Source organism: Phacochoerus africanus, chromosome 7, assembly GCF_016906955.1.
Source record: "Phacochoerus africanus isolate WHEZ1 chromosome 7, ROS_Pafr_v1, whole genome shotgun sequence".
In the NCBI taxonomy this organism is placed as follows: domain Eukaryota; kingdom Metazoa; phylum Chordata; class Mammalia; order Artiodactyla; family Suidae; genus Phacochoerus; species Phacochoerus africanus.
The window spans coordinates 53,832,266-53,845,544 of NC_062550.1; the positions used below are offsets into that span (position 1 = coordinate 53,832,266).

General features: G+C 36.7%; 1 protein-coding gene across 17 annotated transcripts in view; it reads left to right on the forward strand.

The window, feature by feature from the left end:
- The window catches only part of SOX5 (SRY-box transcription factor 5), a 999,607-nt gene that overhangs the window by 914,686 nt on the left and 71,642 nt on the right, over positions 1-13,279 (forward strand). For all 17 annotated transcript variants that reach the window (XM_047787389.1, XM_047787393.1, XM_047787388.1 and 14 more), the window contains one exon: positions 12,201-12,347. In XM_047787389.1, coding sequence (XP_047643345.1) covers positions 12,201-12,347 — 147 coding nt within the window. The remainder of the gene's footprint in view (positions 1-12,200; positions 12,348-13,279) is intronic.

Consider the following 13,279-nt stretch of genomic DNA (forward strand, 5'->3'; position numbering starts at 1 on the left):
CTGGTAAACAAGCATCCCTGTCCCTATTGTTACTTTGAAAGGAATTTCAGCAGGGTTTTATCCCCATAAATTAAACTAATTAAGGATATGAGTCTAGTCACTGAGATGTAAAAGATTTGAAGAGCTTTCCAGCCAGTGTCCTCCTTACCTTGCCAAATGGAGATGTATTTACTGGTTGGTGACCTCAGGAATAGATGCGGAGTGTTCATCCTCCCACAGTAATGAACAGCAAGTCTGGAGCGGCATAAAAAGGGTCAATCGAATAGGTCGTACATCATATGGGGAGGCAGATGTTGGAACATATTGTAATGGATTACTGTGCAGTACATGGAGATGGCTTGTGGAGTAGTAAAAACGAGGAAGGAGGGAGAGAGAAAGAGAGAAACTATCAGTTGATGTTTGCCTGCATGACTCTCGCAAATATATCTGCTTCTTTAAGCAATGGCTTCAATTATAAAAGTGAGAATGTTTTTCTAACTGTTCAGGTTTATGGGTGTGTCGTAAAATGAAGAGAGCCTTTTAAAATCCAGCACATTTGAAGTGTTTCTTATTTATATGCTTCCATATCTGCAGTGTGACAGAAACAGTGTGAGAGCTTCATACCTGTGAAAAAGGTCTTAAGATTTAAGTAAGTTCAAATGTATTCTTTAATTTTTAGCAGAATACCATCTTCACACCCTCTTAACACTGCATCTCTCTTTGATAGCTCCATATTCCAGTCAAGTATCACACAGAGTGGGACTGAATTGGGGATAAAATAATAAAAATTGTTTATGTTTAATAGTTGGTGATAGCAGCTTTACATAAATAATACAGCTTTTGTGCATGTATTTACCATGGCTTTTTAAAAGTAAAATCACACTATAGCCAGACATAGCATTTTGCTGTTGTATTCTAACTTTTCTAAGACGTATTACCCAGGAGTGATGCATTTAAGAAGATTGGGGTCATAAGACCAGTAGTTTCCACCTTCGGGTCCCTACCAGGCAGCCTCATATTTCTTCACGCATGTCTTCCGAGCAAGCTCACCTGTTTTCTTGGAACATTCCTTTTCTGAAGTAGAGATGACAATTACATTCCCCTTGTGGCTTGTCCTCCTGCATGTCAACTGACCATCCAGCCTTTTGGAGACTTTATCCACTCAAGTCATTTCCTCCCTTGGCGGGGTATTGAAACACTTATATTCCAACAGCTCCAAAGGTTCATTTTTTAAAATTATGCATCATTGGTATACCTACCACTAGTTATCTTCCATTTTGATAAATCTGTGCTGTCTGAATTTATTCACTCTTTTGGTTTAATACATTTCATTTTTTAATTTATATTTATTTATTTATTGTCTTTTTAGGGCTGCATCCATGGCATAGGCAGGATCCCAGGCTATAGGGGTTGAATTGCAGCTACAGCTACTGTTCTACACCACAGCCACAGCAACACAGGATCTGAGTCACGTCTGCAACTTACACCACAGCTCATAGCAATGCCAGATCCTCAGCCCACTGAGCGAGGCCAGGGATCAAACCCGCATCCTTACGGATACTAGTCGAGTTTGTTACCGGTGAACCACAATGGGAACTCCCATTTCTTTCTTTTCAAGTTTCCTTAGGAACTGTGTCCAAATACACAGGACCCTAGGTCTCCCACATTGTGTGTGCTTCTTGAAATTGCTCCTCCAAGTGACTATAGGCCCTGGTATACCCAGACTGCCACTCTCTTGGCTCCCTTGAGAAAAGCTCTCCAGTTGAGACCCTAGATTCGAGATGAAGTGAAAATCCTTCCCAAATTCCACCAGGCACCTTTCTCCCAGTCACCTGTTCCCAGCGTCTATGGTGGACCTAGTGAAGCAGAGGAAGAAATGCTTCATTCTCCCACCCCCCACCCCACTTACATGGGTTACCCACTAAGGAGGTAGGAGGGAACTCTAACCATCTACTCCCTACCCCAAGCCTTTCACCCTAATGCAGACTTGACAGAGAGTCCCAGTCTTGAGAGCTTGTTGTCAGCCCTAACTGTCTAGGCGTCACTGTTTCCAACAGTCCCCTCAGTGGTTAATAAAAGTCATCACCCTTCAGCACTCACTTTGGCATGCTAGTGTTCCTTGATAGGAGCAGAGAGTACATAGTCCTTGACAAGCGTTATTGCACTTCTCTACTAGGATTTTTGAAAATTAAAAAAATATATATTATTGTGTAAGCATATAAAATTGTATGAGAGGAAAATATGTTTATTAGTATTTTATTGTCCTTATATGGTTTATCATTATGAATCTTTTGATAAAAGCTATACACTGCTAATGAAATGTAACCTCATGGTTTCTCTTACAGATTTTACTCTTTTATTTTTATTTATTTATTTATTTTTTAAATATTTTTTTTGTCTTTTGTCTTTTTTGTTGTTGTTGTTGTTGCTATTTCTTGGGCCGCTCCCGCGGCATATGGAGGTTCCCAGGCTAGGGGTTGAATCGGAGCTGTAGCCACCGGCCTACGCCAGAGCTACAGCAACGCAGGATCTGAGCCGCACCTGCAACCTACACCACAGCTCACGGCAACGCCGGATCGTTAACCCACTTAGCAAGGGCAGGGACCGAACCCGCAACCTCATGGTTCCTAGTCGGATTTGTTAAGCACTGCGCCACGACGGGAACTCCAGATTTTGCTCTTTTAAAATCATATTGAGGAGTTCCCTTTGTGGCTCAATAGGTTAAGAACCCAACATAGTGTCCATGAAGATGCGGGTTCACTGACCTTGCTCAGTGGGTTAAGGATCCAGCAAATACAAGCTATCATATAGGTTACAGATGTGGTTTGGATCCGGTATTGCTATGGCTGTGGCATAGTCTGGCAGCTGCAGCTCTGATTCCCTCCCTAGTCTGAGAACTTCCATGTGCCACCAGTGTAGCTTTAAAAGGAAAAATAGACAAATAAATAAGATCGTATTTGAATGTCAGGAACTCTTACAAGTCATTAATGAGATACCCCAGTTTTTTAAAAAAGCAAAAGATCTGAGTAGGTTTTTTATCAAAGATGACATAGAAATGGCTAATAAGCACATGAAAAAGATCCTGAATGTCATCAGTCACTAAGAAAATGGAAATTAAAACCACCGTGAGATACCACTTCACTTCTACTAGAATAGTTATAATGCGAAGACAGAACACATCAAGTATTGATGATAATACACTACTAGTGGGAACGCACAAGGGTTCAGCCACTTTTGAAAGTTTGGCAGTTTGTTGAAAAAGTAAACATTAACTTACGATATGACCTAGCAAATTCAGTCCTAGGAATTGGGTAGTCAAGAGAAATGAAAACACATAAAGAAACGTTGTACTGAAACATTTATAGCAGGATTATTCATGATATCCTAAGTCTGGAAACAATACAAATGTCCATCAATGAGATAAATGGGTAAACCAATATGCTATATTGATACAAATGAATACTATTCAACAATACAGTGGAGCAGACAACTTATGCATGCTTCAACATGGAGGAACCTCAAAAACACACTAAGTGGAAGAAGCCAGATCTCTTTCCCATCAGTCTCTTCCAGCACTGTCCCAGTGTTGATTACAAAAGAAAATCCAACCTAGAAGTAGAAGGAGGTTGTTCTTTCATAAAGGGAAGAGGAGAGTATCTTTTTACTTAAAAATTCCCTCTGTGATATTTAAGAAAATCTTAAATACTTATAAATTTATATGTTTTGTTGGTTGACTTAAAGCTTAACTTGCTGACTTTTCATGGTACATTCGCTTCATCTGGAATATCTTTCCCTTCTAACTTTATCTTACAGCTTCCTTGAAGACTCCTTTCTAGCAGGTCTGTCGCTGGGCCCCACCTTAGCAGCCATTTACAAGTTAGTTGTAGTCTAGAAAGTTGTCCTATTTGAAACAAAGCCATTTACCTTCTCTCAAATGGAGCTGGAGGTAGGAAGAGCAAGAACACAGGATGTGGGCCCAAACATGAAACACCAAAGAAAGCAAGAATCTGGAATCAGATCTGCCCTCCAGATCACTTTCATGTATGGAGGGCAAATTATGCATAACATAGAATTTGCCATCTTAACCGTTTTCAAATGTACAGTTCATCAACATTAAGTACATTCATATTGCTGTGCAACCATCATCACCACCCATCTCCAGAATTTTTTTCATCTTCCCACATTGAAATTCAGTACCTATTAAGCAATTACCTTCCTTCCCCCCTTTCTTGCCCCTTCCCCCAGTTCCTGGGAACCACCCTTCTTTATATCTCTATGAAGTTGACTACTCTAGATGCCTCATATAAGAGGAATCATGTATGTTTGACCTTTTATCATTGGCTTATTTCACTGAGCATAGCATCTTCACAGTTCATCCATGTTGTAGCATTTGTCAGCATTTCTTTCCTTTTTAAGGCTGAATAATATTCCACCAAAGGTATATGACACACTTTGCTTATCCATTCCTCTTTTCCACCTTTCACATTAGCCTGTTGTGACTAATACTACTGAGAACACGGATATGCAGATATCTGTTCCAGTTCTTACTTTCAATTATTTGGGATACCCAGAAGAGGGATTGTTAGATCATATGATAATTCTGTTTCATTTTCTTGAAGAATTTCCATAATGTTTTCCAAAAACCGCTATGTGATTTTACAATCCCAGCAGCAAAGTCCAAGGTTTGCAGTTTCTCCACATCATTGCCAATATTTTGTTATTTTCTGGTTTTTTGATCATAGCTGTCCTAATGGGTGTGAAGTGGTATTTCATCATGGTATTCATTTGCACCCAGCTATTTTGAAGGTGTGTTTGTCCAGATGGGAGATTGAACCGTATTTTATTAAACACTTCATTAGCTTGATTTGTAAATTACAAATTTTTATGTATTTGGCATGTGAGTTTTTATTTGCACTTTTGCCCTGGAATCCAGCAAATTAAGACCTATCTTTGTTTTTCATGCAATGTGCTTGAATAACATCAAAAACAGGAGCTGACAATATTAGAGAAAGAAGTCCATATTCAAACTCTAGTTGCTCTGATAATTTTCTGAAAGAAACATTATAAGAAATAATGTGCAAAAGCAAATTTATTCACATTGAAACATGCTGATATGTTTTGAAAGATTTTCTTCAGTACATTAGTTTCTCTTTAAACTCCACATTTAAGTTACATTAAGAAGCTGAAATTAAGCTATAAAGATAACATTTATGGAGCCTTGAAATTGCTTTCTGAGTTTTTTCCTCACGAATTTTATTCTTTCTCCCTTCCCTTAAAACAAACAAATGCTTCTCATACATATCATATCTAACATAAATCTCTCAGGTTAGATTTAAGCTTCAGAAGTACACATTTATCAACTTTTAAAATCACAGTAAACCATAACACACGCAGTTTAAAATCTCTAATCAAAATAGTTAACACTTTGTATATATGTTAACTTTTATTGCCAGATTTCAGTCCCTACACTAAAGCAAAAAAATCACCTACCATGTATGTACATACATGTGAACCTCACAATGCTATTAATCAGGGAGTTTTTAGCTCTGTAATGTGCTTTTTTTGAATATTTACGTCTGTATGTGTTTGCTTATGTGAGAATTTGGAAGTGCTACCACTTATTTCTGAGTGAGAGCTTTCTTGATCACCAAGTGTGATAACAGTCTTCAACTTTCAGCCCTGTATTTGTAGCTGTTTACATTCTTGGGGTAGATTAAAGCAACCTCATTGGTCTCATTTAATTAAATATTTAAAATATGTAGCAATATGTAGAGTTCATTTATAGTTATAGTATCCCTTCTTTTCTCTTTTTTATGTATCAGTGTTTGGTATGAGATTTCATTTGGAGAAAATGATTCTATTTAGAAAATAATTTTAAACAATTAATTTGGCAAAAGCTATATTAAATGGTTGTGACATGTATTAGCACTTTCCATTCAGATCATGGAACCGTTTTTTCCCTTTGTATTCTCGCAACTGTTGCTTTAACTCCAGGTGTCATTAACATTATCGCTACCACATCTTGATGACCTCATAACTGATACTGTACTTGTCTTAACTTTATTCTAGTTTAAAATATCATATATATTGCTTTCAAACATTCAGTGGCTTTCTCTTGCCTGCATAATTAAACTTGAACTATTTTGCTTATATGCCAGGATTTTCTGTAAGGTGAACTCAGCCTACACCCAGTATGGTTTTGTTCTTCCCAAGGTTCGCAGTCACTTAGGTCATTGTCCTGTCTGCCACCTCCTCTTTGCCGCTCACCATTTCACACCATCCTCTCTAGTCCCTTTGCAAATAGCCAGCTCATTCCTGCTCCTGTGCCTTCCCTTAAATTGTGCTCCCTCCCTAGAATGCCACTTTTTTTTTTTTTTATGCTCAGCTTAGCTACACCTCTATAATGAAAACATGTCAGAATGCACTGGCTCATTTCCTTTTTCGTCACACCTTTAATGTGGCGTACAGTTAGAGTACACTTATAGTCACAGTGTTTTATGTTTACCAGCCTTGACTTAGGGAAGAAACTATGTTTATGCATTTTCTGTATGCTCCACTCTACCTAGCACAGTCCAGAGTATGTATAGTAGGAGGTTAGCCCATATGTACTACCTAGTTAGTTTCTTACTTGGTGTAACAAATGCTTTAATTATCAGAACTATTACGCATTGATCAAGCATTTTTTTACCATGTGTTTTTCTGGAGCTTTATATACATTATGTGATTTACTTCTTAGAGCAACCACGTGAGGTCAATTTTATTTATCCCTCAATTTACAGATTAAGGAATCGTGCTCCAGACTGGTCACCCAACATCACTAGCTCAGAGCTGGGATCAGAATTGTGGTTTGCCTTACTTTAACTGTTCCTCTAAAAGTAGATACCAGGGTCCTTGAAAGGGCTTAAAATGCTAAAGAGACAAAAAATGTAGTTTTATGGAATGATCTGAGACAAAAGCGAGAGTTACTTATGTGTGGATGGATGGATGGATGGATGGATGGATGGATAGATAGATAGATAGATAGATAGATAGATAGATAGATAGAATCATCCTTATGACCACATGAGCACTAAGATCCTAAGTAACCAGGATAGATTCCAACCTAATTGTATATGATTGTCTCTATTAAAAAAGAAAAAAAAATCCTTGTCTGGAGTAGGTTTTGGGATGGGAAAGAGAAGGGGATTAAGAATGCAGTATTTTAAATAATATAGGGAATAGAAAACCTAATGCTCTGTGGGGCTGGGTAATTTTAGAGATCAAACCAAATCCGTAACATATTCGTTTCAAGATAAGGGTCAGGTTATTCTACAAGGCAAAAGTGTTATTCTGTTAGACTGGTTAACCTCATAACCTGAGTGTTCTCTTTAAGCTTTAGCTTTTTATGTTTAGGATCTCTTAACTTCTTTCTGATGTTAAGAACAACTTAACTGTTTTTCATAAAGATACGTTTATCATAATACATTTTATATTTAACTCCAGGTTATATTTGTCATCCTTTAAAGAAAAACATGAGCCAGGTTTTTGTTTAAGCATTTTTATTTGTATATAATTGCATGTGAATATAATTATATATGTATATAATATGTAAATGAGTTATATGGTTCACAGGATGCTTGTAACTGCAGGTGGCTTTCCAGTCCCCATAGATTCCACGCCTCTTCCCTCTCAACAAGGTCAGCCAGTGATTCCGAGATTGTAGACCTCCCTTAGTACAGATACCTATTATTATTTTTGATTTTGCTTTAAAAATATTCATCTCTCGACTTCATTGTTTTAAAATCAGTCAACACACACACATCTTAATGGATAGACAAATGGACTTTTTGTTTTTTAAAAGATTGAGGTAAAATAAGTTTTAGCAGCATTTATTCTTTCAAGTTGCCCACCCTTACATATTTAAGCAGGTATGAAAATCACTGTCAGCTTCTTTAAATCTACTGAAAAAAAATTTTAACTCTGGAATGGCCAAATTAGGGCACAGCAGTATTAAAATGTGTATTTTATTGGTACAGACCCAAAATATGTTAGATTCTCTAAGACTTAAAGCCTTTTTATGCTATACAGTGTAAACTTAAGGAACACATATATTTGACACAAATTAAAATGTATTGGAAATGGATATTTCCTACTTGTAAACCTTGGCAAACGAGGAAAGTCGGAGGTGTTTGATGACAAATGTAATGATCTGGAATAGTGGAAAGTTGATCACAGTTGGGGGAAAGTACATCTAATATTGTCCCCTTGCATAGACAAACCCAAATATGGGGAAGGTGATGTGGGAGACTGGGAGACTGAAGCATTACCTTAAGTTAACCATACAGAGTGTGTGGGAGTAGTAGGTATATGACTTTTTCATCATTAATTACTTTAAATTTATGTATTTTATAAAAATACCAGCTACTAGTACCCTATTCTGGTAAAAACACATATTTAAATGGGTTCATGTATTTTATAAATTTATCTTTTCTTTTTTATGTCTTAAGGCTGCAAGTGCAACATATGGCAGTTCCCAGGCTAGGGGTTGAATCAGAGCTTCAGCTGCTGGCCTACAGCACAGTCACAGCAACGCCAGGTCTGAGCTCCTGTATGTGACCAACACCACAGCTCATAGCAATGCAGGATCCTTAACCCACTGAGTGAGGCCAGGTATCGAACCTGTATCCTCATGGATACTAGTCAGGTTCATTTCCACTGAGCCACAATGGTAACTCCCCAAATTTGTTTTTTATACTCAAAAGAATTTTCAGGATAGTTTGAGTCAGATAAACCTTGATTTCATATTTTAAAGTTTATTTGAATGTGTGTATGATTTTTTTAATTCCAAGCATGTACCATCTCCAACCTTTAAATTTATTCAAGTGTTTCAGAGTATATTCATACTTGTAATTTTAATAATAGTTCTAATGCTTCTTTGGAAGTTGTGCATCTGTCTATAGGGATTGATATTTAAACATTTAATCACCTTTTATGAGCCTTTGATCCATCTATTTAATTATCTAAATAATATAAATGGTCAATAATGTTTTTAATATGTTGAAATAATTCTTTAATAATCAGATGAAATTTTGAATATTTTGTTCACTTTTTTAATACAGATGTTAAAATAGCTCATGTAATCTTCAATAATTGTGAAATAATCTTTTATTTTGTGTATACTAAATCAGTAATATGCCTTATTTTCTTCTAGGAATAGTAGTCACTAGAATCATTTTTAAAGACTAGGCTATAATATATAATACAGTGTAAAATTTATAATATGGAGTATAGTTATCCAGTCAGTATTGAGAGACACATTTTTTTTTTTGTCTTTTCAGGGCCGCACCCGAGTCATATGGACGTTCACAGGCTAGGGGTCTAATCAGAGCTGCAGCCACCAGCCTATACCACAGCCACAGCAATGCAGGATCCAAGCCGCATCTACGATATACACCACAGCTCATGGCAATGCTGGGGATGAACCTGAAACCTCATGGTTCCTAGTCAGATTTGTTAACCACTGAGCCACGATAGGAGCTCCATGAAAGACACATATATTTTTAAAATTAAGTACCCTACACAAAATTTTAATTTGCAAAATGATATCCTGGGATATTGGTTATTTTCTTAATGACTTCATAAACAGTTGAGGAGGATGACAGAAAAGAATTCCTTTGTAGTAGGTTGGGGATCCAGCGTTGTCTCTACAGTGGCTTGGGTTGCTGCTGTGATGCAGGTTTGATCTATGGCTCCAGACTTTCATATTCCACAGGTGCAGCCAAAAAAAAAAATTAATTTTGTGAATAGCAGAATTTAATACATAGATTTTTAACACAATGCGGGAAATGAGTTATTTCAGATACTTTGTAAATGAAAAACTCCCAGTCATATTTGACATCATATCCATGATATCTTTTCACTTTTTATGTAATATAAGACATTAATTAAATCTTAATATTCTTTCTGGTTGACTATGGTAAGAAATACTGTAACTCCAATATACACACAAAATTTGTGTGTGGGGTGCAATCATTATGGATAGTATAAAAATACTTCTCTGGTGTTTGTTTTGTATGGAATATATATTGCATTAGTTGACATAAAAAAGTAAGTCATACGTTTTTCAATAATTTTAATTTTCATTTAAGCCAGAGTGTCTGGAAGCTGTGAAAAATGTAAATGTATTCTCATGTAAATATATGCAAGTCTTCAGTTTTCATTATTTCACTTATAGAGAGACACCCCACACACACCCTGCCACTTGTCAGAGTCTCTGGCTTATCTGAAGCAGTTTTAGCCTTTGAAATTTCTCTTCCAGAGAAAAACCAAGATAATCCAGATAACTATTTCACAATACTTTTCTTTGAGAACTTTTTAACATCAGTCTTTTTATTACAGAAGTTCTAGGTGGAATAGTAAAAGCTATTGGTGGATTTTTTTTTTTTTTTTTTTTTAGGGCTGCTCTTGTGGCATGTGAAAGTTCTCAGGATAGGGCTGTGTCCAATCAGACCTGCAGCTTCTAGCCTATGCCAGAGCCATAGCAACACTGTAGGATCCAAGCCCCATCTGTTGACATACACCACAGCTCACAGCAATGCTGGATCCTTGACCCACTGAGCAAGGCCAGGGATTGAACCCATGTCGTCATGGATACCAGTTGGGTTCATTACCACTAAGCCATGATGGGAACTTCTATGGACTCTTTTTTTTAATTTTTTTTTGTCTTTTTGCTATTTCTTGAGCTGCTTTCACGGTATATGGAGGTTCCCAGGCTAGGGAATCTAATTGGAGCTGTAGCTGCCAGCCTACACCAGAGCCACAGCAATGCAGGATCTGAGCTGCATCTGCAACCTACACCACAGTTCACGGCAACGCTGGGTCCTTAACCCACTAAGCAAGGCCAGGGATCGAACCCACAACCTCATGTTTTCTAGTCGGATGCTTTAACCACTGAGCCACAACAGGAACTCCGGGAACTTCCATGGACTCTTAAGGAAATTGAGAAACAGGAAATTGGGTTGTATTATTTTTCTATCTACTCATTTATATATGCATATATAAATAATTGCTTCCTCAATTGGATTTTTAAGTTTTTACAAACTGCTAAATGGAGACGAAAGAGTATTAATCTAAACACATTTGATATGGGGAGTTCCTGTTGTGGCTCAGCAGGTTAAGAACCCAACTAGTATCCATGAGGATATGGGTTGGATCCCTGGCCTTGCCCAGGGTTAAGGATCCTACGTTGCTACAAGCTGTGGTGTAGGTCATAGATTCAGCTCAGATCTGGCATTGCTGTGGCTGTGTTGCTGGCCTGCAGCTACAGCTCTGATTTGACCCCTAGCCTGGGACTTTCCATATGCCGCAGGTACAGCCCTAAAAAGAAAAAAAAAATTTTTTAAATAAACATTTGATATGACTATTTGAATCTAAAGCAACCTCTGTTTTAAGATAATACATGATATAGCTATCATTATCAAAGTAAAAATTTCCTTTATTATTAAATTGATTTGTTGAAGAATTTTTACTGGTTATTTAATGACTGTTATCATGTTATGGATTAAAGAGTGTGTGTTTTAGATAGTATTCCTTAAAATGCTAATCCTCAAGATTATTTTAGGTTCATCTGTGCTTATCATGAAGGATTCCAGCAAGCATCCAGTTAATTTTTATCAATAGAGGTAGTCTGACCAGAAAATGTTCTTCAAGATTCTCCTTCCATTCCTTCCAATGCCTTTTTTTTTTTTTGTATTTCTACACAACTAATAATCAGAAAAAATTGGTATAGGTGCCCATTTCAGGAAGTAGAAGAAAGTAAGTGTACAGGGGTTGAACCAATATGGATAGTAAGAAAATTACTTTGTATAAGAAGCTACATTCTTTTGTAGCACACTGTAAAATTTAAAATAGTGGGGGAAAAAAGGTCTTAACCAAATAATATGATATACTTTTCCTCCCTTGATATTGGTAAAGAGTAAATATGGATGACTGTTATTTGGTTTGAGTTCCTGGATATACAGAAGCTAAAATTCCTTTTGTGTGGTATCTGTCATTTCTCCCCTGAGAAGTTAAGTCATGAAAGTTGAAATGACAGCTTCTTTCTGTTAATATTCCAGAGCACTAATCAAAAAGGCCTATAGGAAAAATAACCACATCTGATTATAGGTATTTTCTGAGAGGTGCATTTATTTTATTACTGATAGTCCTTTTTTTTTTCTCTCTCTCTCATTTGTTTTCTGTAGCAGTTATATGCTGCCCAGCTAGCTGCAATGCAGGTATCTCCAGGAGGAAAGCTCCCAGGCATACCCCAAGGCAACCTTGGTGCTGCTGTATCTCCTACCAGCATTCACACAGACAAGAGCACAAACAGCCCACCACCCAAAAGCAAGGTACCCTTTTGAAGAAACTACATGTTTTGACATGTAGAGTTTTACTTTTCATTCAGTGATATTTATGAAATATCTCTTATGTGCCAGCAACTGGACTAAACTCTGGATCTTCAAGGAAATAATAGTCTAGCAGAATCAGTAAGGTGTGCCTATGAATTTATGTATATACATTTAGTCACTCATTTATTCAGCAAGCATTGCATTCATAGCTAAAGTAGGAAATGTGAGTGATACAAAGGTTTATAAGCTAGGTGTGCCATCAACAAATATTTTACAGTCTTATGAAATAGATACCCATATTCTATGATACAAAGTCTTTTTAAGAGTTATGGATAAAGTTCATTGGAAATTAATGGAACAAAGAGATTTGTCCTTCAGTGAGAGATCCTTGGAAGAGTTTCCCAAAGAAGTAGGTCTTAAAACATGAGTATGACGAGGATATATAGAAAATATTTTTTAAAATATCAGTAAGTATTATGTGGTACAATATAGATATAATTTTAGATGTATCATTCGTCCAGTGAGATGACCATGTAAAGACATGAAGATAATAGTAGTGTTAGAAGTTAATACTATTTAAAAATCATTTTATTTTTAGAGCTGAGGAAGGATTTCCTGAGAGAACATGGAAAAGGATCAGGAGAGGTTGGATAATTTGTTTCTTGCCTCAGAAGAAGAGAGAAGCAGAAAAATTAACTTGAATTTCTTTGTGATTTTAAAGACCTTACCTAGATGATAGTATATTACTATATTAAACTTCTGTGGTAGAGTAAGAATAACCATAAAGCAATTTTTCCTGACACTGTACTCAGGGAGCTAGTCACGTGTAGTTTCTGACAATTAGAAAATGTTAAATAGCAAACAGACACAGTTAGTGTACCCCCCACCCCCAAATAATACTGTTGTTGTTGTTTTTCTGAATTAGCTAGAAA